The 19,581-nt window shown below is 38.5% G+C and overlaps 2 protein-coding genes across 3 annotated transcripts; both read right to left on the bottom strand.

Annotated features, from left to right (window-relative positions):
• Positions 1–3,678: 3,678 nt before the first annotated feature.
• Positions 3,679–4,962, bottom strand: LOC114244401 (RNA-binding protein 48). Its single transcript, XM_028176195.2, has 2 exons — positions 4,639–4,962; positions 3,679–4,478 (listed from the first exon to the last, which is right to left on the bottom strand). The coding sequence occupies exons 1-2, from the start codon at positions 4,744–4,746 to the stop codon at positions 3,684–3,686; spliced, it is 903 nt and encodes a 300-aa protein (XP_028031996.2). The 5' UTR covers positions 4,747–4,962; the 3' UTR covers positions 3,679–3,683.
• A 3,554-nt stretch (positions 4,963–8,516) lies between these two features.
• On the bottom strand, positions 8,517–19,581 carry LOC114244445 (uncharacterized). 2 transcript variants are annotated; one of them, XM_028176273.2, is made up of 12 exons: positions 19,384–19,581; positions 18,824–18,940; positions 16,947–17,109; positions 14,684–14,940; positions 13,569–13,735; positions 12,814–12,985; positions 12,303–12,412; positions 10,795–10,894; positions 9,957–10,085; positions 9,778–9,879; positions 9,446–9,541; positions 8,517–8,987 (listed from the first exon to the last, which is right to left on the bottom strand). In XM_028176273.2, the coding sequence occupies exons 1-12, from the start codon at positions 19,489–19,491 to the stop codon at positions 8,844–8,846; spliced, it is 1,665 nt and encodes a 554-aa protein (XP_028032074.2). In that variant the 5' UTR covers positions 19,492–19,581; the 3' UTR covers positions 8,517–8,843. The 2 variants fall into 2 exon arrangements, with proteins under 2 accessions (XP_028032074.2, XP_028032075.2); XM_028176274.2 differs by having other exon boundaries at positions 12,814–12,892.

Below are 19,581 nucleotides of genomic sequence, written 5' to 3'. Positions count from 1 at the left end.
ACGTCAAAAGAACTACCGCTAATTCACAAGAACTAGCCTCCGTCCTGAGAAGAACTGTTTTTTTATATTGTTGAAACTTACTGTTATCATTACGCATTGTATTGAGTTGAGTTGTGCTTGATCGCACCTCTGCAACTCCTGGATCCTTGCTGAACCTTACTCACGGATGCTACTTGCCACAAAACCTCGATTTTCATTGTCGGACTGTGTGTTAGTACCGCTTTTTTCCGACATAAGGCTCTCGTTGTCACTCGAATTGTATGATAATATGAAATGTCCAAATATTTTTTAAGGTTAGAAAATGACAGAGCGAGTGAAAATTGTTTGGGAGAATAAAAGTCGAGTTCTAAGTAAATGTTATTAGGTATACCAATTTTGGGATGTAAGGGAAACTTGTTCTCAAACGAAGACATGCGACAGAGTCCTGGGAGAAAACATTGAAATGCCATAGATCAGGGCCGAGCAACCTTTTTAATCAATGGGCCAATTTAATTTTTTTTGGCGCACATTTATTAACTTTTATTAATAATTTACGAAACTTTATTTCTTTATTAAAAAAAAAACAAAAAAAAAAGCAGAAAAACGAATTGATGGAGAAAAGTCGATAAAATAAAAACAATTTTAGAAAATCTTGGCGGGCCGCGTGTTTTTTTTTTTTAAGAGATTTTATTACCTGGTTACTAAGACCTTTAAGTCATGTCTTATTTTACTTTATTTTCTTAATTTTATGAAAAATGATAATATGGAGTGAAATGAAATGAAGATGATTAATTTGAGACATTAATCAACTGGGATGAAATTTAATGAAATGAGATGATATGGGATGAAATATAATCGCAGTAAAATGGTGGTCATTTACTGAGATTTTTTCAGTGGACTTTTTGGAGGAACCCGAGAAGTTACGTCCAGCAGCTTTGTTTCATTTTCCCACATTTGTGCACTTTCACAGATAGTAAACAGTTAATAAACCACCATTATTACACATTTAAACCTGAAGAAACACTAAATAGACAAAATAAAACAAATCACACAACTTCACTCCTCGCGTTCCCGCCAAAAAGTCGCGGGCCGCGTGTTGCTCATCCTTGCCATAGATAATATTCTTGAAATAACAGCATTTTTGCATGGCACGTGATGTGAGCAGAGTTGAATGGCAGGTCCTGTGCCCAGCAACCTGCGGCCAGACTACTCCGGGACTTGTGTACATGTCGACTTCACTTGATTATTTGTAGTTAGTAAATAAATAACAGTTTTAATTTTAAGGTTAATTCGTTTTATTTGTCGCCGTAGGTACGTGAGTATATGTCGAGGAGTGAATGACTATTTGATTTAAGTGATATTTTTGCGCCTTTAGAACAGAGACATTTAAAGGTTTAAAATTTGGAAAAACCACGTGTGGCACTCGGGGACTGCCGCGGTAAAGCTATTGCATATCTTTTTTTTTATCAACTTATGCAATTATAATTTAATAATAAAACAATAATAAAATAAGACCACCCTATATTTATAAACATTAACTGTCCCCTTTGAGATGGGCAGACTTTTCATGATGCGCATGCAGTGCGACGTCACGCCGCGCGCTTATTCACAGACACTACACAAGCGCAACGTGTGAATGTGTTGAACGCGAGCTACATGGCAGGCGGAGTGAGGGGTGTTAGGTTTTATTTCGGAAATTCTTGATTCGGCCGCCGCTCTCAAAGCCCGCGATAAAAGCTATGCAATAGCTATATCGTAACATCGTAACAAAAAAAAAACTTATGTTCTTTGAATGGGGTAAATTAAATTGAAATTCAATTAAAAACGTCGAACTGTTGATGGTAATACCAAATAAAACACATCTTACATCGAAATGTTGCTTAAATAAAATAGCATTTCCCTCCTCGATATGAAGTTTAATGGATGCCTTTGATTTTATTTGTAAACTCATTTAACAATGTAAATAACAATTTGGGTTGAATTAATTGTCGCCGTTTGCAGAAACAGGCTGAGAGGTTTATAATTAAACGAATAAGTAAGAGATATTTACTTTTGTTTATGGAGGGTAGATGTGAGGAGCGCCATCTTGTTTACGGGCATAGGGGACAAGTTGAAGTCCGCCTGTTAACAGCGAGTTGTTGTTGGAAGACTCACCGAAATAGCGCTAGTGGGAATGATGTGAATATAGCAGTTTTGAACGGTGTGAAGTGTGCCGGGTTGAAAAACTTAATATTATTCGTCATTTGTGTAACTAAAAAATTGTTGTGTTTAAAATCTTAACTATTTATTTGTATCACTTCATGTAGAAAGTGTTTCTTACAGTTTTAATTTAGTGTATGCTCTAATAGATAATCGCGCTGCTTTTAAATTCCTTCCACTTGCTACTGTGGCGCCACTTTAATTGACTCCCTTTGAGCGGACACTTTTTAGTACACTGATACTCCTTACTTCTACCTCCCATAAATCAAACGATTAACTAAGAGAGATACTTGTTTACTTTATGTTAATTTGGCTTTTGTTGTCTTTCTTTACATCGGTCAATTAAAAGTCAAATTTCTGGGGACTTTTTTTGACCGTTTTTTCGCCAAAATGGACTAAGAAATATTAGGTGTGCTGCCTGAACTGTAAAAAAATGAAATTAGTTAATATTTTAATGTTAAGTACCTACATCTTGTAACGTAATGGTTTATTAAATTTGTTTCATTAAGGTTAGCAGTGCGTTTTATTTATTTGTGAGTGGAATATCAGAAAGTCGTCGTGGCCTAAAGCATAAGACGTCTGGTGCATTCGTATCTAGAGAGGCACCAGTGCTCGAATCCCGCAGGCGGATACCGATTTTTCTAATGAATTATGTACTTACAATTGTTCACGATTGACTTCCACTGTGAAAAATAACATAACGTGTAGTAAAAACCAAACCTTGAAAAATTATAACTTGCGTAATTACCTCCTCTCGTGAGTCTGCACGGGTAGGTACCACCACCCTGCCTATTTCTGCCATGCAGCAGTAATGCATTTCGGTTTGAAGGGTGAGGTAGCTGTTGTAACTGTACTGAGACCTTAGAACTCATATCTCAAGGTGGGTGGCAGCATTTACTTTCTAGATCTCTATGGGCTCCAGTATTCACACCAGGTAGGCTGCCCACTGAGTTTCTCGCCGGATCTTCTGTGGGTCGCGTTTCTGATCCGGTGGTAGATTCTGCGAAGCACGGCTCTTGCTTAGGGTTCGTGTTAGCACAGTCATCAGGTTTGAGCCCCGTGAGCTCACCTACTAGTTAAGGCGGCACTGATATAGCCTCTCAAGGATATCAACTTAGGTAGGAAAAAAAAAACCTGCTTAGTGTTGTTGTATTTTGTCATGACCTATGAGTGTAGGGTTCGCCACGCGGCCTGTACACATGATTTCTCTCCATTATCCAATCCTGTTTCTGCCTACTACCTACTACTGCTGCCTACCGTTAAGTACTCCCCACAAGCCTTGTTTGAAGAAAGACATGTCATAGCCCTCGAGAAACACAGTAGAGGAGAGCTCATTCCAAAGCCGGATGGTACGTGGCAAAAATATTCTCTGAAAACACTGTGGATGAATATATTTATGCTTTTTAAGCTTTAAGTTCTCGTCACTAAAGTATTGTGTCCTTGTAACTATAGAATCATTGTATTCATCCAGCATATCAGTCAATAAATGAAAACCTCAAATTTCATTAGCTGTTTTTATTAAAACTAAATATAATTTTATTAGGAGGTTTATTAATGACATTCCTAATTATTTCATTTCCGAATTTATTGTAATTCAATGCTTCATTAATGTTAGTAATCGTTTCTCTCTCTGTACTAGTACAATCGACAATGTCAATATCAGTCTTCAATCTTTTTTGTAGTTCGACATTATCTTTGTGTTTTAATTCAATTTTAGGGCTATTTTGTATTGTGACATTGTTTTCTAAAACATCTATTTTTGGATTGATTTTTGTATAATCTGTTAAATGATGGCTATTTCTAAGTCTTTTATTAACTAAATGACTATTATTCGTCTTCCTTTTATTAGAATGTATAAGGTTAAAATTGCCCATATTCAATTTAGCTTTCTCCACGACTTTTTCTTGGGTTACGTCGTCAATTTCATTAACAACTGTTTTTTTGCTAAAGGATAAATCTTTTTTGTTCTTGTGCAATCTGTAGAACACGTCTTTCCTGCGTTCCATTAGTTTATCTTTTAGTTCGTTGACCGTTTCCATTTCTGGAGCGTAGCACACGTGCAGGACCCCTCCGTAGTAGTTTTTGCAGTCTAAGTACTTCTTTGCTATTCGCGCGGATTGTATCTTCTCGTACTGAATGTGGTATGCTTCGGTGAATATCTCGCATTCATATTCTTTGGTTAGGTTGAACTTTTTGATGGCACCATACCGCTGCACTAATGACTTGGTTTCTTGTCTCAAATTTATTGATGGAACACCGAAGATTAAGAGATGAGTTGATTCATGGTTGACAGTGTAGACCTGTTTGCAAATAATTGTGTTAAAACACAGAAACAACTGCTAAACGAAAATACATGCTTGTTCTACGGTGTAAATTAATGATATTAATTAGATTTCTTATTAGAATTATTAATAAATTATCTTAGAATTGTTTAGATAAAAACAACTATTTTGTATTTACTTTCACCGCAGTTAGTTTTCTTCCTTGCCGATAAGGTAAACGTGTCGTACACAATTCTTGTTGTACGTGATGTGGTAATAACGAAGTTTTTTCTTCGTTTTCAGACATTTTACTTAAAAAATTAATAGAAAACAGCGAGAGTAGTTTCAGATCTACTCGCCCTTCGTCAAATTTTGGGTCTTTTTTTTTAGAGATAATATGACCTGGTAACTAAAACCTTTAAGTCATGTCTTATTTTAATTTAAGTATATTCCTATAATTACACATTTAAACCTGAAGAAACATTAAATAAACAAAATAAAATAAATCACACAACTTCGCTTCTCGCGTTCTCGCCAAAAAGTCCAGTTTCACTGTGCTCTGCTCAGAACTTAATCTATTATCGATGTTTTTCTCATAGAATTTGGATTCGATAGTTGAATATGAAGATGAATGGTCATTTGTATTACAAAACGAGTTGTAATTTTCTATTGAATTGATTATTTCATTGATATAGCACTGAAAACGCTCCAACAACATTGATTTGGACTTGTTTATATTTTTATTCGACAGTCAGGCTATTCAACGAGGAATACTCGCGAGTTTAAGATGTTATTGTAAGAGAGCCTTAAAGGTGAAGTGAAACATCAAATAAGAATTTAAAGCTATTTCTTACTAATCCACTGGTGCCCCAACAAAAAAATTTTTTTTTTTATGCAGTAGGCAGGTTGGTGGTACCTACCCGTGCGGACTCACAAGATGCGGATACCAGTGACAACGCAAGTTAAAGTTTTGCGGGTTTCATTTTGATTACACGATGTTATTCCTTCACCGTGGAAGTCAATCGTGAATAATTGTTAAGTACGTATTTTATTGGAAAAATTGGTACCTGCCGGTGGGATTCGCACACTGGTGCATCGCTACATAAGAATGCACCGGACGTCTTATCCTTTAAGCTACGACGACTTTATTTATAATAATCATGAGCATTCTAGATTCACTACTACTAGGAATATCTCTTATGTTGAATATAAATTTTTGTACATAAAATATGTCGAGATGGACATATTAATCCCGGTATTCTTGTTTAGATTGATTAGTTTACTACTTTCTCCTATCATCTGTCAGCAATTTCATCCTAAATGTAGGTTGGGTTTCTGAGTTTATTTTCTTTTAATAATCGGACCAATCAGAGGGGGCTTTACGTATCAATCTACCAACCAGAGGGCACTTTCAATGAATCTCCATCCGTGGTATTATATAACGCTGGACATTATAGCTCAACTCTACGTCAAAAGAACTCCGACTTTCATTCATTTTGTATGACATCCGGTGCTCTTTTTATAAGTATCAAGTAACAGCGAAGCAAGACATGCTACGAGCGGTTCTTACTATGGTAACTTTGATCTGAACATGAAATAAACCTTAATATGTGTGGCACTCGGGGACTGCCGCGGTAAAGCTGTTGCATAGCATTTTTTATCAACTTATGCAATTATAATTAGACAATAATAATTTAATATTAAAACAATATTAAAATAAGACCATCTATTTATAAACATTAACAAAAGCAAAACATTAACTGTCCCCTTCACACTCATAAACTAGACCGCGCTAGAGAGAGATGGGCAGACTTTTCATGATGCGCATGCAGTGCGACGTCACACCGCGCGCTTATTCACAAACACTACACAAGCACAATGTGTGAATGTGTTGAACGCGAGCTACATGGTAGGCGGAGTTGGGGGTGTTAGTTTTTATTTTCGTTACGGAATCTTGATTCGGTCGCCGCAATAAAAGCTATGCAATAGCTTAAAAAGTAGTTAAAATCATTACTACATGAAAGTCAAATAAAAAGAAAATAATATCATTTTATACTGTTAGAAGATACAGAATCCGTAATAATGTAATGTAACTTATGTTTAAGGTTTAATGAGATTTTTATGTATTAATTTTTATTTTAGATTTTTCTGTTTCGTAGACTTTAGTGTTCCTGGCTACGGACAACTTAAGTGTTATTCGTATTACCAAATAATAAAAAGAGTTATACAATATTTACAAATACTTTTATTTTTCAACACAAAACATGCAATAATCAATACAAACACGATTCTCTTAAAATAACAAACGATTTACTAAGTTAAATAAGTTTGTACATTCTTACTTTCTCTTCCTCTTTTTCTCCACCTTATCCCACTAGGTGGGGTCGGCACAACATTTTTTTCTCTTCCATTCTCTTCTATCAGCCGTCATCTCAATACTCACTCCTCTCTCTCTCTCATATCGTCATTCATACACTCCATCCATTGTACATTCTTACTTTCGTAAGGTTTATTTACAAAAAAAATGTACAAATTCATTTATTACCTATACATTGATAAATTGTTGATTACTAAATGTGAGTCGTCTATTAACAAAGGTGGCAATCTGTGCATTTGGACAAAAAAATGTTATTGATATGTCAATACAGATTGATTTGAATATAATCGTCTCCTTCAAAGAATACGGTTCAAAACCTGCATTAAATAAAGGTTAATAGTTAACCTGTTAACATCTAAGATGTCGTTCCGAAGAGTTTTGTGACTGCCAATGGAATACAAAGTCAATAATTCGTTTTTCTGATTTACCAATAATTATCCAAAAGTCAGATTCATAGATTATACACTTAATATATTTGTCAGATTGCCGGCTTTGATAATAGTCGACTCATGTAATAGGTTTCATCTGCGCACTATATTGAACTAATCTGTGATAAAAGTTATTCTATGCAGAATTGGGACTTTTTGGCGGGAACGCGAGGAGTGAAGTTGTGTGATTTGTTTTATTTTGTCTATTTAGTGTTTCTTCAGGTTTAAATATGTAATAACGGTGGTTTATTAACTGTTTAATATCTGTGAAAGTGCACAAATATGGGAAAATGAAACAAAGCCGCTGGACGTAACTTATCGGGATCCTCCAAAAGTCTACTGAAAAAATCTCAGTAAATGACCATTTTACTGAGATTATATTTCATCCCAGTTGATTAATGTCTCAAATTAATCATCTTTATTTAATTTCACTCCATATTATCATTTTTCATGAAATTATGAATATAAATTAAAATAAGACATTACCTAAAGCTTTTAGTTACCAGGCCATAAAAAGAAGAAAACAACACGAACAGCTGATTGTATAAAATGACCGCGAAAACTAGGTACAATTTTTTTAACTAAAAATCAATACTGGCGTACGTAACAATTTTTTTATCGCCTGAAATGGCCTCTGTAGTTATAACAAGCGAATGCAGGAAAGTATTTGACTTCACTAAGACCATTTTAATTTGCATGGCTAGTTAAAACGTTTTTTTTTTCTTTCGGCCTAGTTTAATATAATTTAACTATTTTATAATGACTTGCATGGTTATTAGACCAATAAATGTAATGGTAAATTTCTTTGACGCCATTAGAAGTACTATTTAAAGACTTCATCCGGAACATCTAATGTCGTGCGTTTTTATTTCTCTATAGGTCTTTATAGCGTAGATAGCACTGGCCCCGCTCTGCGCCCGACGGTGATGTCCACTAGCCGAGCAGATGTTTCATTGTTTTTTAATTTATGTTTGTGTTTTACCCGCTCTGTCGTACTTTCAATAGTATTGCATTGTATTACAACTTGGATATAGTTTAGATGTGTAACGAGCGTACGTTTCACCTGATCTTAAGTGGTTTCCCGAGCCCGTGGACATCAACAAGGTAAATGCCGACGCCCCCCTTGAGACATGTCGCAAACGCATTGCTGCTTCACGGCAGATGTAGCCAGGGCAGTGGTACCTACCCAAGCGGACTGACTTACCAGCAATTACGCAATTTATATTTTTGGCTTTCGAACAAAATACACAATAATAAAACAATCTTCACCAATTTAATTTAATACAATACTTGATGGTTTTATTAAAATTCGGGTATTTTGCTACACCAGCGCCATCTCACCGACACACGATTGCACAGACACTTGTCACGCGAAGTCGTTTCACTCTACCCTCAGCGAATGACACGGAGCACTGCTTATTCTGTCACTTAATTTCAAAGCGTTTCGCCAATTTTCTTCGGGGACTCATAAATGCTCACGTCCCCCGACGTGATGCGGCTGTTGGAGCTCATAAACTACGAGGTGCGTATCGCTGCGCCCCGGAACTGGACCGAAGCCCGCGCCGATAGTTAGGTGGACTAGGGATTCCACGGCAGTCCCTAGCTGCTGTTGTTCTTCCGTCTGTTGCGATAGGGCGCCGGCATCTTGAGGTGGACGGTGGACACGTGCAGCTTCATCGAGTTGGACTGGGAGAACGCCTTCAGGCAGTGCGGGCACGCGTACGGACGCACGCCGGTGTGCACCTGCCGAGAAACAACAAAAACTCAAATTCCATTGTATTTAGATTGCACGCAATGTATTACAAAGAAAAATCGGCGAGGTCGATGACCCGATTTCGCTTTCGATAGCGCGCTCGCAGAATATTTATTTATTCAACTTTTTATTTATTGCTTAGATGGATGGACGAGCTCACAGCCCACCTGATGTTAAGTGGTTACTGGAGGCCATAGGCATCTACGACGTAAATGCGCCACCCACCTTGAGATATAAGTTCTAAGGTCTCAGTATAGTTACAACGGCTGCCCCACCCTTCAAACCGAAACGCATTACTGCTTCACGGCAGAAATAGGCGGGGCGGTGGTACCTACCCGTGCGGACTCACAATAGGTCCTACCACCAGTAAAATTACAGTCGAATTTCGACTACAGGGGGATCACTATAATCTTTACAAGTCTGTGGTTCGTGTGTGTGCGTCACTCACCCGGTTGTGTCGGTTCAGCGCCGCCTTGTTCTTGAACGCCTTGGGACAGTTGGTGCACTTGAACGGTCTCTCGCCCGTGTGCGTCCGGATGTGGATCTGGGGACCGATCAGGAGTCGTCACGTAGCTGGTCGCGGCAGGACCCGAGACCGGGGTTCGAATCCCGCAGACGAATACCGAATTTTCTAATTAATGTTTAATTCTGTCACGAAACATTAACGTATTCCGACTCGAAGGATGAGGCAGTCGTTGTGCTGAAGAACTCACATTGTTGTCTATGGACAGCAGTGAGTGGACTCCACCCGCCCAAGCTACACATACACACAAATCTCACCCGGAGCCCCTGCGACACGCTGAACCTCTTCGGACAGTCCGGGCACTGATAGGGCTTCTCCCCGGTGTGGGTCCTCTGGTGGTTGAGCAGCGACACCGCGGACTGCGGGAGAGGAGACACAGTTCGTCACAGAGTGGCACTGACAATAGGTAAGTGTCCCTGGGCTCCTTGCGACTCACCGAGCACCTGGTGCCGCACATCTCGCACACGTACTCGGTCTCGGCGGGGCGCACGGCGCGCAGGTTGCCGAGGTGGTACCGCTGGATGTGCTTCGACAGCGTCCGCTTGTTCGCAAAGTTCTTGTCGCACTGCAACACCAGACCAGGTTAGTGTCATACCTACCTACACTGATTTAAGGAAAGAGGCCGTTCACTAATAGACTCAATCAAATAAGTAATTCACTCACTCACTCAGATACACAATGAACCCACTCACCCATACACACAATTCACTCACTCACTCACACACTAATCATTCACTCAGTCAGATACACAATGAACTCACTCACTCATACACACAATGTTACTTATGACGACGCTTGTAGCTGAAAATAAGTATTGTACTTTTTAACGAAGCATGTTGCTTATATTATGTTGTGTAATCTGACGTAGCGCGTTTATGTACTTTTAGGTTATTAAAATAATATTTTGTGTATTAATAAAAGTTTTTACACACAATTCACCCACTCACTCACTCAGTTACACAATTCACTCACTCAGTCACTCAGATACACAATGAACTCAATCACTCATACACGCAATTCACTCACTCAGATTTTTTGTGTTCCGTGTAGGAGGTGCGACTCTACTTTGGTTTGGTTTTGGTGTGGAGTTTTTCATAGTTTTTAGTCTTCTCAAAATGTGAGTTCTTGAACGCAAGTGTCGAGGGTCAAGATTGGAAGGCCTCCTCGAGAGCTCACCTACACGCTAGGGTAACGCTGATATAGCCTCTCAAGGTAGGAAAGAAATATGAAGGCTGTAAGAAGCCTCCCGCTGGCTGCCTTGAGTGCTTGCTCACCTTGCTGCACTTGGCGGTCTCGTCCACGGCGTGCACGGAGTCCACGTGCTCCTGCAGCAGCTCCTCAGTCTGGAAACCGAACCCACATTCCGCGCACGATCTGGAAAGTCACCAATACATGTCATAGACTATAGAGTCTATACTAATATATCTGGAAAGTCACCAATACATATCATAGACTATAGAGTCTATACTAATATATCTGGAAAGTCACCAATACATATCATAGACTATAGAGTCTATACTAATATATCTGGAAAGTCACCAATACATATCATAGACTATAGAGTCTATACTAATATATATCCGTTACAACTACTGAACCATGCATCCGATTATCTATATATTAATACGTGAAGCAAAAACTTTGTACCCCTTTTTACGAATATTACGCGGACGGAGGAGTATGAAATTTCTCACACTTATAGAGAATATAGAGAAGCAGTACACAATGCTAAATTTTTTTTAAAATAATGTATAAAAGATACTTTAAAACAATAAAGAAAACATTACACACACTACCATCTATTTGACACAACACATACATAAAAATTAACTCTTTGTTTACTGTCAATTGGGAAACTATTGTTATTGTTTAAAGTCTGTGGTCGAATTGAAAATAGATTAATATTGTTTGTCTTTAATATTATTGATCTATAGTGCAGTTTTGGTGAATACTGTGATTATATTATCGAATTATAATAGTGTTTGACAATAGAACCATAATAATGTTTAAACTTATAATTTCAATGAATTATAGTCGAATTTCGACTACTGCGGGGACCACTAGTGTATTATTAAACTCGGTATCCATGTAGAAAATACATGTACTTAATGGATAGGTTAATATTTATATGAGTGTTGGACTCCGTACACCAGTTGCCGGGGCGTTAATGATGAGAATCTTTGTGGGGGTGAGAAATAACAATGTTAATTTTAAATGCCTAGCGAAGCGGACGGGTACAACTAGTTTGTTTATAATCTTACTGGTGGTAGGATATTGATGATTATACAAACCTGACAATAGAATCATAATAATGCTCAACCTTATAATTTAAATTAATTATGGTCGAATTTCAACCACTGGGCGATCGCTAGTTTAAATAAATATTAATACACCGATAAGAGTGACGCCATTTATCGCCGAATAGCCGAAACGAATATCGAAGAATCTAGTAGCATCTAGAACGCTCGAGAAGTAAAACACCATCTATTGTCAGATAACAGAAACACACATCGAAAATACTCGACTTGTGAAGAATGTTCTCGATATTTTAGGAATGTCGTATCGACTATAAAAGGGTAGCAGAAATTGCACGAAGGCAGTCAGTAATCGGAATTACTCGAAGCGAAACAGCGAACGGGTCACATGAAGCGAAGCGGACTACGAATTTTAAAGTGTTCTAAGTGATTTGGTGGAACATTTATTTATCCTGAACCCCAGCGCGTAACAATATATATAGTTTGGTAGTATCGACAAAGGGAAGATGTCCCACCCCAGCCCCCACCTCAGGTCCTGACAGGAGACGTCGCTGAGCACGGAGCGGTGTCGCTCGAGGGCGTCCTCACTGTTGAAGTTGACGTCGCAGCCGTCGCACACGTGCTCCTCGAGACTCTTCTGCAACACAACGTAACCGTATTCGCACACTATACAATGAACCAGTAAGTAAATCTGTCTGTTGCAAATTTTTATTACTGGTGTTAGGACTTCTTGTGAGTCCGCACGGGTAGGTACCACCACCCCGCCTACTTCTGCCGTGAAGCAGTTATGCGTTTCGATTTGTAGGTTGGGGCAGTCGTTGTAACTATACTGAGACTTTAGAACTTATATCTCGAGGTGGGTGGCGCATTTACATTGTATATGTCTATGGGCTCCAGTAACCACTTAACACCAGGTGGGCTATGAGCTCGTCCACCCATTTAGACAAAAAAGGTCAACAAACCTGTTCATGACACGAATGTTAGCCCGATGCGGGAATAGAACCCAAATAGAACCCACTGCCCGTGGGAAGCCCTTACCTTGCATTCTCCGTGCGCCCTCTTCATGTGCATCTTGAGGCCGAGCCGCCCTAGGAACCGCTTGTGGCACAGCGGGCACCTATCATGAGTCGGGTGTCTCAATCTCATATGAGACAAATACGTGGTCGACGCTTTGAAGCTCGAGCCGCACCGTTCGCAGCGGAAGCGACATCTGGCGACGGTAGGGAGCACTCCTTGACACTTGCCTCGGGGTGGCGAGCGCACACGTAAGACAAGTTTTTGGGAAATATCTTTCGGTTATCTATACTAATATTATAAAGCTGAAGAGTTTGTTTGTTTGAACGCGATAATCTCAGGAACTACTCTGGTCCGATTTGGATAATTCTTTCAGTGTTAGATAGCCCATTTATTGAGGAAGGCTATAGGCTATATAACATCGCGCTAAGACCAATACAAACGGAGCACCAATAAAAAATGTTTCAAACTCGGGTTTTTTCCCCTTTTGAGAGCTTCCGCTGCGTGCGCTGCAGAAACGGTTAAAGTTTCGCTAAAATTAAATGATCTAAAAAAAGTCCGCGACAGCATATATCTATATGTTAAGGTTGGCTCACTATAACGTTTTTTATGCTAACCAAATTTGTTCTAAAATAAAGCATTATTTGTGAACTATCCACGCGGGCAAAAGCTAGTGCAGTAATATGTTCCAGTTTGAATGGTGGGGCAGCCGTTGAGCTGTAGAACTGAGAAGTGGGCGACCCCCCTGCCCCCCTGCCCCCCGGTCCCCCGGTCCGTACCCGCCGTGCGAGGCGCGGTGCTCGCGGGCGCGGTGCAGCGAGCGCGTGACGTGCGAGCAGTGCGCGCACAGGAAGTGCCGCTCGTGCGCGGACGCGGCGTGCAGGCGCAGCTCGCGGACCGACGCGCGCCGGATGCCGCATATGCCGCACTCGTGCGCGCCGCTGCACTACGGGCGGAAACGTAGCTCAGTTGTCGCTTCCGACTCATACAGCCGACGACACCGTGGATGAAGAGGATGATGCGGACCGTGGATGAAGGGGACAAGTGGATGAAAAGGATTGGGATTGCCTTCAAACCCAGAGGTTTAAGTTCTAATATGTTTTATAGGCACGTAACACCTTAAAATGGTATTTAGCCCCTTCATCCACTCATGTCTTCAATTGTCGGAGTGATCGTTGAAACAAATTTGATTCTAAGAACATCAGTCTCTAAAGTACGTTTTTACATAGAATATACAGACTATTGTAAACTCAAATAATCAATGAAATACATAAATAGGAAACTTTTTTTTTAGTGTTGTAGTATTACTAGTGACCCAGAGGCCTTTTCAGTTTCACCAGTTGCCGGAGTCCCTCCGAAGGAGACCTAACAACTCAAGAAGAGCTGCTTCGCGAATGAATCTACTACCGGATCGTAATCTGATGCATGGGTTAGATTGCACGTCGAACTCTTTGCCGAATTCGACGAGTACGGTTACCGGGGTCCCCGAGCCTGCTCTTAATATTAGAGCTGAAGGCATCTAAATTCTAATGCAAAGGTTTTTGGATCTGATGGATCCGTAAGGACGTGTAAAGCAGAAACTACATATAATGTGGCTTCAAGATAAAACAATGTTGTATCCTGGACTTTTATGTAACTATAAACATTATGTTATTAATTTTGTTTGTACAATAACTTCCATATAATGACAATATTTGTGTTTCCTCTAAAATATATAATTGAACACAACAAAATGTATAAAATGAAACCAATGCTATGACCTTTTCATTCAACTACTGAATGTACTCAGAATTGAAGGTATGATCTGAAAAAATGCAGACTGAACATGTTATTCTCATTAAAGACAATACCATTATTGAGGTATCATCTGTTGTACATTGAGTCCTGTACTCACCGGATCGTGCCTTATCATGTGATTGGTGTATGTGACATCGGTCATGAAACCCTTATAACATTTCTCGCATTTGTATAAAGAGCACTTGTAGTTGACGCTTTCTTTCCTACGTTGGATCTCGGCTAGTTGCTCCTCTTCGGACAGCATCATGACATGGATGTCTTCCTCAAACAACTTCACATTGTCGTAGGATTTACTGTCTATTTCTTCTTTTAAGTCCTCTGTTTCTATCGTCTCTTCGTTTATCGGTGACATATCTGAAGTTTGGTGACAACAGACATAGGCTATTTACCACAGTAAATTACAGTTTTTTAACATATTATATTATATAGTTTACATATTTTTATTTTCCAGTCTTTCCAAAAGTGGGTGATGTTGTAGGCACTACAAGCTTAAAGGGGGGGTGATAAGAAACCCAGAAAAAAATGGGGGCATTGTGTAAAGGCTTGGAAGAGGATTTGTAATTTCATCTAGGAGGACTCTTTGACACCGACTAAGCTGGTGGCGGTAACTGGTTTTTAAGAAAGCGAAAAAATGGGTGCACTAAAAATAATTTATTCTCAAAGTAGGCAGTAGACAAAAGAATTTCGGAACCCTTATTATACACAATTAAACTGTATACAGATGATAGGTCGACTGTGCTACGATTAAAGTTGGAGATGGTGACTGCATTGGGCAGAATGGACCTGCATTTGTGGTCCAAGAAGATGCCCAATTACAAGCAATTACAAAAAATTTTAAATTTCCTTTATCACGTTAAGTGTATTTCCTTCACAAAGCTGGTGTGTGCTGGAAGATTTTGAATACTGGCATAATATACTGCATAATATGACTACATTGATTGCCTTATCATTTAATCACATTAACACACAAGCCACAATTACTGAACGTTTTTCTATAAATTCCAATTAACATATTGACTGCCATGTAGTTCACCTTTTTTTTCCCTACCTATGCTGATAGCCTTGAGAGACTATTTCAGTTTCTCCTTGACGTGTAGATGAGCTCACGGGGCTCTAACCGGGAGTGTTGCTAACACTGGCCCTAGCAAGAGCAGTGCTTCGGAGAATCTACGACCGGATCGGAAACGCGGCCCACTGAGAAGATCCGGCGAGAAACTCAGTGGGCTGTGTCTGTGGGTTAATTTACTCGCCGAGCCCTTCGTCGCAAGCGACGGGTTCGACGAGGACGGTGTCCGGATAGATCACCGGTGCGCTACATGAGGCACTGAAGTAATTATGTCGATTTCTGTTAATAAGCGCCTGGATTGCCTGACTTTGCCTTCTTTTGTTTAATATATATTTTAGTCTCTTTGTAATAGAATCATTCTCAGTATCTTCGGATTATTCTTTCCCAGAGTCTACTAGATATTACAGTATCTTAGTAAAAAGATTGAAGAGAGAAATTGACATAATTACTTTAGTGCATCACATAGAGTACCAGTGACCTACACGACAGTGAAAGTGTTAAATAATATTATTAGAAAGACAGTTTAGTTGAACTATTTCAGTGTCTCGAAGACTTTAAAAGCCTGTGTGCGGTTTGTCCACACAACCCTCTGTTGTGATAATGATAACTCCAATAGTGAGTGATTGTTGATGGATATGCTTACACTGATTGGTGGCTGTTTATATGATAAAAATGATATGCGAGTATGTGATGGCTGGAGATGCCATGAACTGACCGGTAAATGAATGACTTTGATATAAAATGCATCCGTATGCAATATAATGTGCGCGCTTGGCCGTACCACGTGAATTATTCTATTTTATTCTTTGTTATTAACGCACCCACCATCAAAAGGTTTCAAAATTGTCATTCACAGTGGATTGATTTTGTTGCTATTTTCAATTTCATGTAATTACTTTAACTAATTGTCCCGGAGTAGTCGAAATTCGACTATAATTAATTTAAATTATAAGTTTGAACATTATTATGGTTCTAGTTACAGATTTCGCCAAAACCACACCATAGACAAATAATATTAAAGATAAACAATATTCTCAATTTAAACAGACTTCAAGCAATAACAAAAGTTTGACAATAAACGAAGAGTATATAATGATATGCGTGTGTGTCAAATACATGGTAGTGGGTAATGTTTTTTTATTGATTTAATGTATTATTAATGCATAATTTAAAAGATTAGGATTCTGCACTCCTTCTCTATGTTCTCTATAAGTGTGGGCATACTCCTCCGTCACCGCAATTTTCGTAAAAAGAGATCCAAAGTTTTTGCTTCACGTATTAATATATAGATTACCTTTAAAATCATCCAGATATGCACAATTCTCCACATTATCATATTCTTCCTTGATGTAATCCACTTGGGTGGACAGAGACATAGAATGCAAGGTGTGTATGGCGAGGGGTGTATTCAAGTGGTATGTTTCTCTGTCGACTTCTTGAATTGGTAACGAACCTAACTGAAATAACACAATTAAATATTTTAAAAAATCAGATTAATATCATGAATGTCAACTGATCATTAAATGTTTTTAGCGGCATAGTAAAGTATGTAAGATATTTTACATTCAGACGAAAAAAAGAAACTATGTACTAAAAGTATTATTCGGAAGAGATAGTATGAATAGCATTAATTACTACTGGTGGTAGGACCTCATGTGAGTTCGTACAGGTAGGTATCACCACCCACCTATTTCTACCGTGTACATAGTACAATAGTACATTTCAGTTTCAAGGGTGGGGCAGCCATTGAAAATAATACTGAGACCTTAGAACTTATATCTCAAAGTGAGTGGCGCATTTATGTTGTAGATGTCTAAGGGTTTCAGTAACCACTTAACACCAGGTGGGCTATGGCTTGTCGTATGTCCGTGTCCGTGCATATGTCCATCCTATGTGGATAGAGTAGAGAGAGTCAATGGAACCTATAGTATCTCTTAACAAAATTCAATAAGATATCTGCCTATCTACCAAAACCCCTGCCTACCAAAGTAGTTCTTGTTCATAGTCTAAATTGGCTGACAAAATCTACTTTACAACAATTTATATAGTATATTGTTTGGTTTTTATCAGTCTTACACCCGTATCTTTAGTCGTTTACACGAGCTTAACTCGACTCGACTCAACCTCCAACACGCGTTTTGGTATGATTAGGCGTAAAAATAAACTCCACTCAAACGTCCTTGGAAAAATTTCCTAACCGGAGTGAAGTGACCGAACTGTCAAGTTAAGGTACGTCGCGACGTACCTTGAACGTTCCTCAAGGCTGGTTTTCTATCGATGTCCAAATAGTATGTGGACCGCAAATGGAAATATATGATATTGTTGTGCAATGGCCTGGATCTGTGCATGATTCGCGCATATTTTGATAATTTAAGTTTGATAATATTTATTAATAAAGTAAATAGTTCGAGGTTAGACATTTGAAACTCTTTATTTTATTTACCTACATAAGAGTCATATTTTGCTTACTACCTGATAAATAAAGTCAATGCGATTATAAGTTTTATTTAAATAATAATAAACTGGTGGTTGTGGAAAAGCACTTCAACAACACGATGCAACCAAAATCACACAAAAGCGGCGAATAAAAATACAAAGCCGGATCCGAAATCTAAAATAATAATAGGTTAGAAAATAAATAATACACTTTCAGATTTACCGCACGCACACATATTTACGAATAACTCAGCAACCAAAACATCAAACAAGTTCATCTAGTGTCAAACAGACAGCGGCAGCTTGACTTCGACATTAAACAATGACCATAGACTACAGAACTCTATGGGTTTGATGCTAGCTTGATCAAATTTTCATCATTATTACCTCAATCGAGGTCAGTTGAGGAATATTGTAATGGTCGACTAAAAATACCAAACTCGAGTAAGTTTGGAGGGAATTCTCGAGCATCATCGGATGAGTTAAGAGTGGAGGACTATTTTACGAAACGTCTAAAGATACGGGCATTAGACTTATTAAACCTAGTTTTATAGTTTAATCTCACTTTTTGATCATCACTATATTCTTTTTGACATTTCAAATACTGTAGTTTTGGTGGTCATAAGCAATTGAGGAGATAATCATTGACATTTAAATATTATGCTAACAACTGTATAATTTTCTACTAAAAGTCTCTATTTGTTAAATTTTATTGTTTAAATTAAAAATATTTACCATGTTCATTAAACGTTGAGCCCTGTGGCATTTCTCTTTGAAGGTAGCACACTTCATGAGCTGTGTGGCGCAAACGCTGCACAAATAGTGCTGATAATTACTTTCGTCTGCAGTTATCTGAAATACAATGCATTGTACTAAAATTAAAAAAATGTACAAAGTGTTTTTCATTTATACAATAACAACACTGTGCAATTAATTCTCAGTGCATTCGTCAATACAGATTTTAGTTGAAACAAGGTGAGACTAGAATCAACCAACGGGTACAAATTATGTAGTCTCCTGTTTGGGTGTGTTGCAAAGACATGAGATACAAAATGCAAATGTCTTTAACGAAGATAATTAAGCTAATCATGGAGCGAATATGCACCTTTAGTCAGTATCATGAACTATTGGAATAAGGAAGTTCAAATGTTAATAGGTTTTTTTTTCAGGAAAAAGAAAACAGTGACCGCATGTTACGCCTGGCCCAGCAGCTTGATAAGAAGCTTACGTGATAACGCTGGAACACGACCGCGAACAACCAATTTATAAAATTAGGGAGGGAATTTTTTACGTACTTGAATAGTTGTGATATCCTCATATATTTCTACTAGGCCGTATCGATACATGTCGTGCAGTCTCGTATCGGACGCTAAACAAGCGATACAAACGTTTTTATTTTCCATTATGTTGATGAAAAGTCTAATTCAGTTGCAAACATCTAAATTTTTTCTCAAACTTCAGATGCCATTTGTGTTTGACATTCGTCATTTTGA

This window comes from Bombyx mandarina, chromosome 11 (assembly GCF_030267445.1).
Source record: "Bombyx mandarina strain Sakado chromosome 11, ASM3026744v2".
Lineage (NCBI taxonomy): Eukaryota > Metazoa > Arthropoda > Insecta > Lepidoptera > Bombycidae > Bombyx > Bombyx mandarina.
Note: the sequence above shows the minus strand (reverse complement) of the source record. Positions and strands in the feature narration are given on the sequence as shown.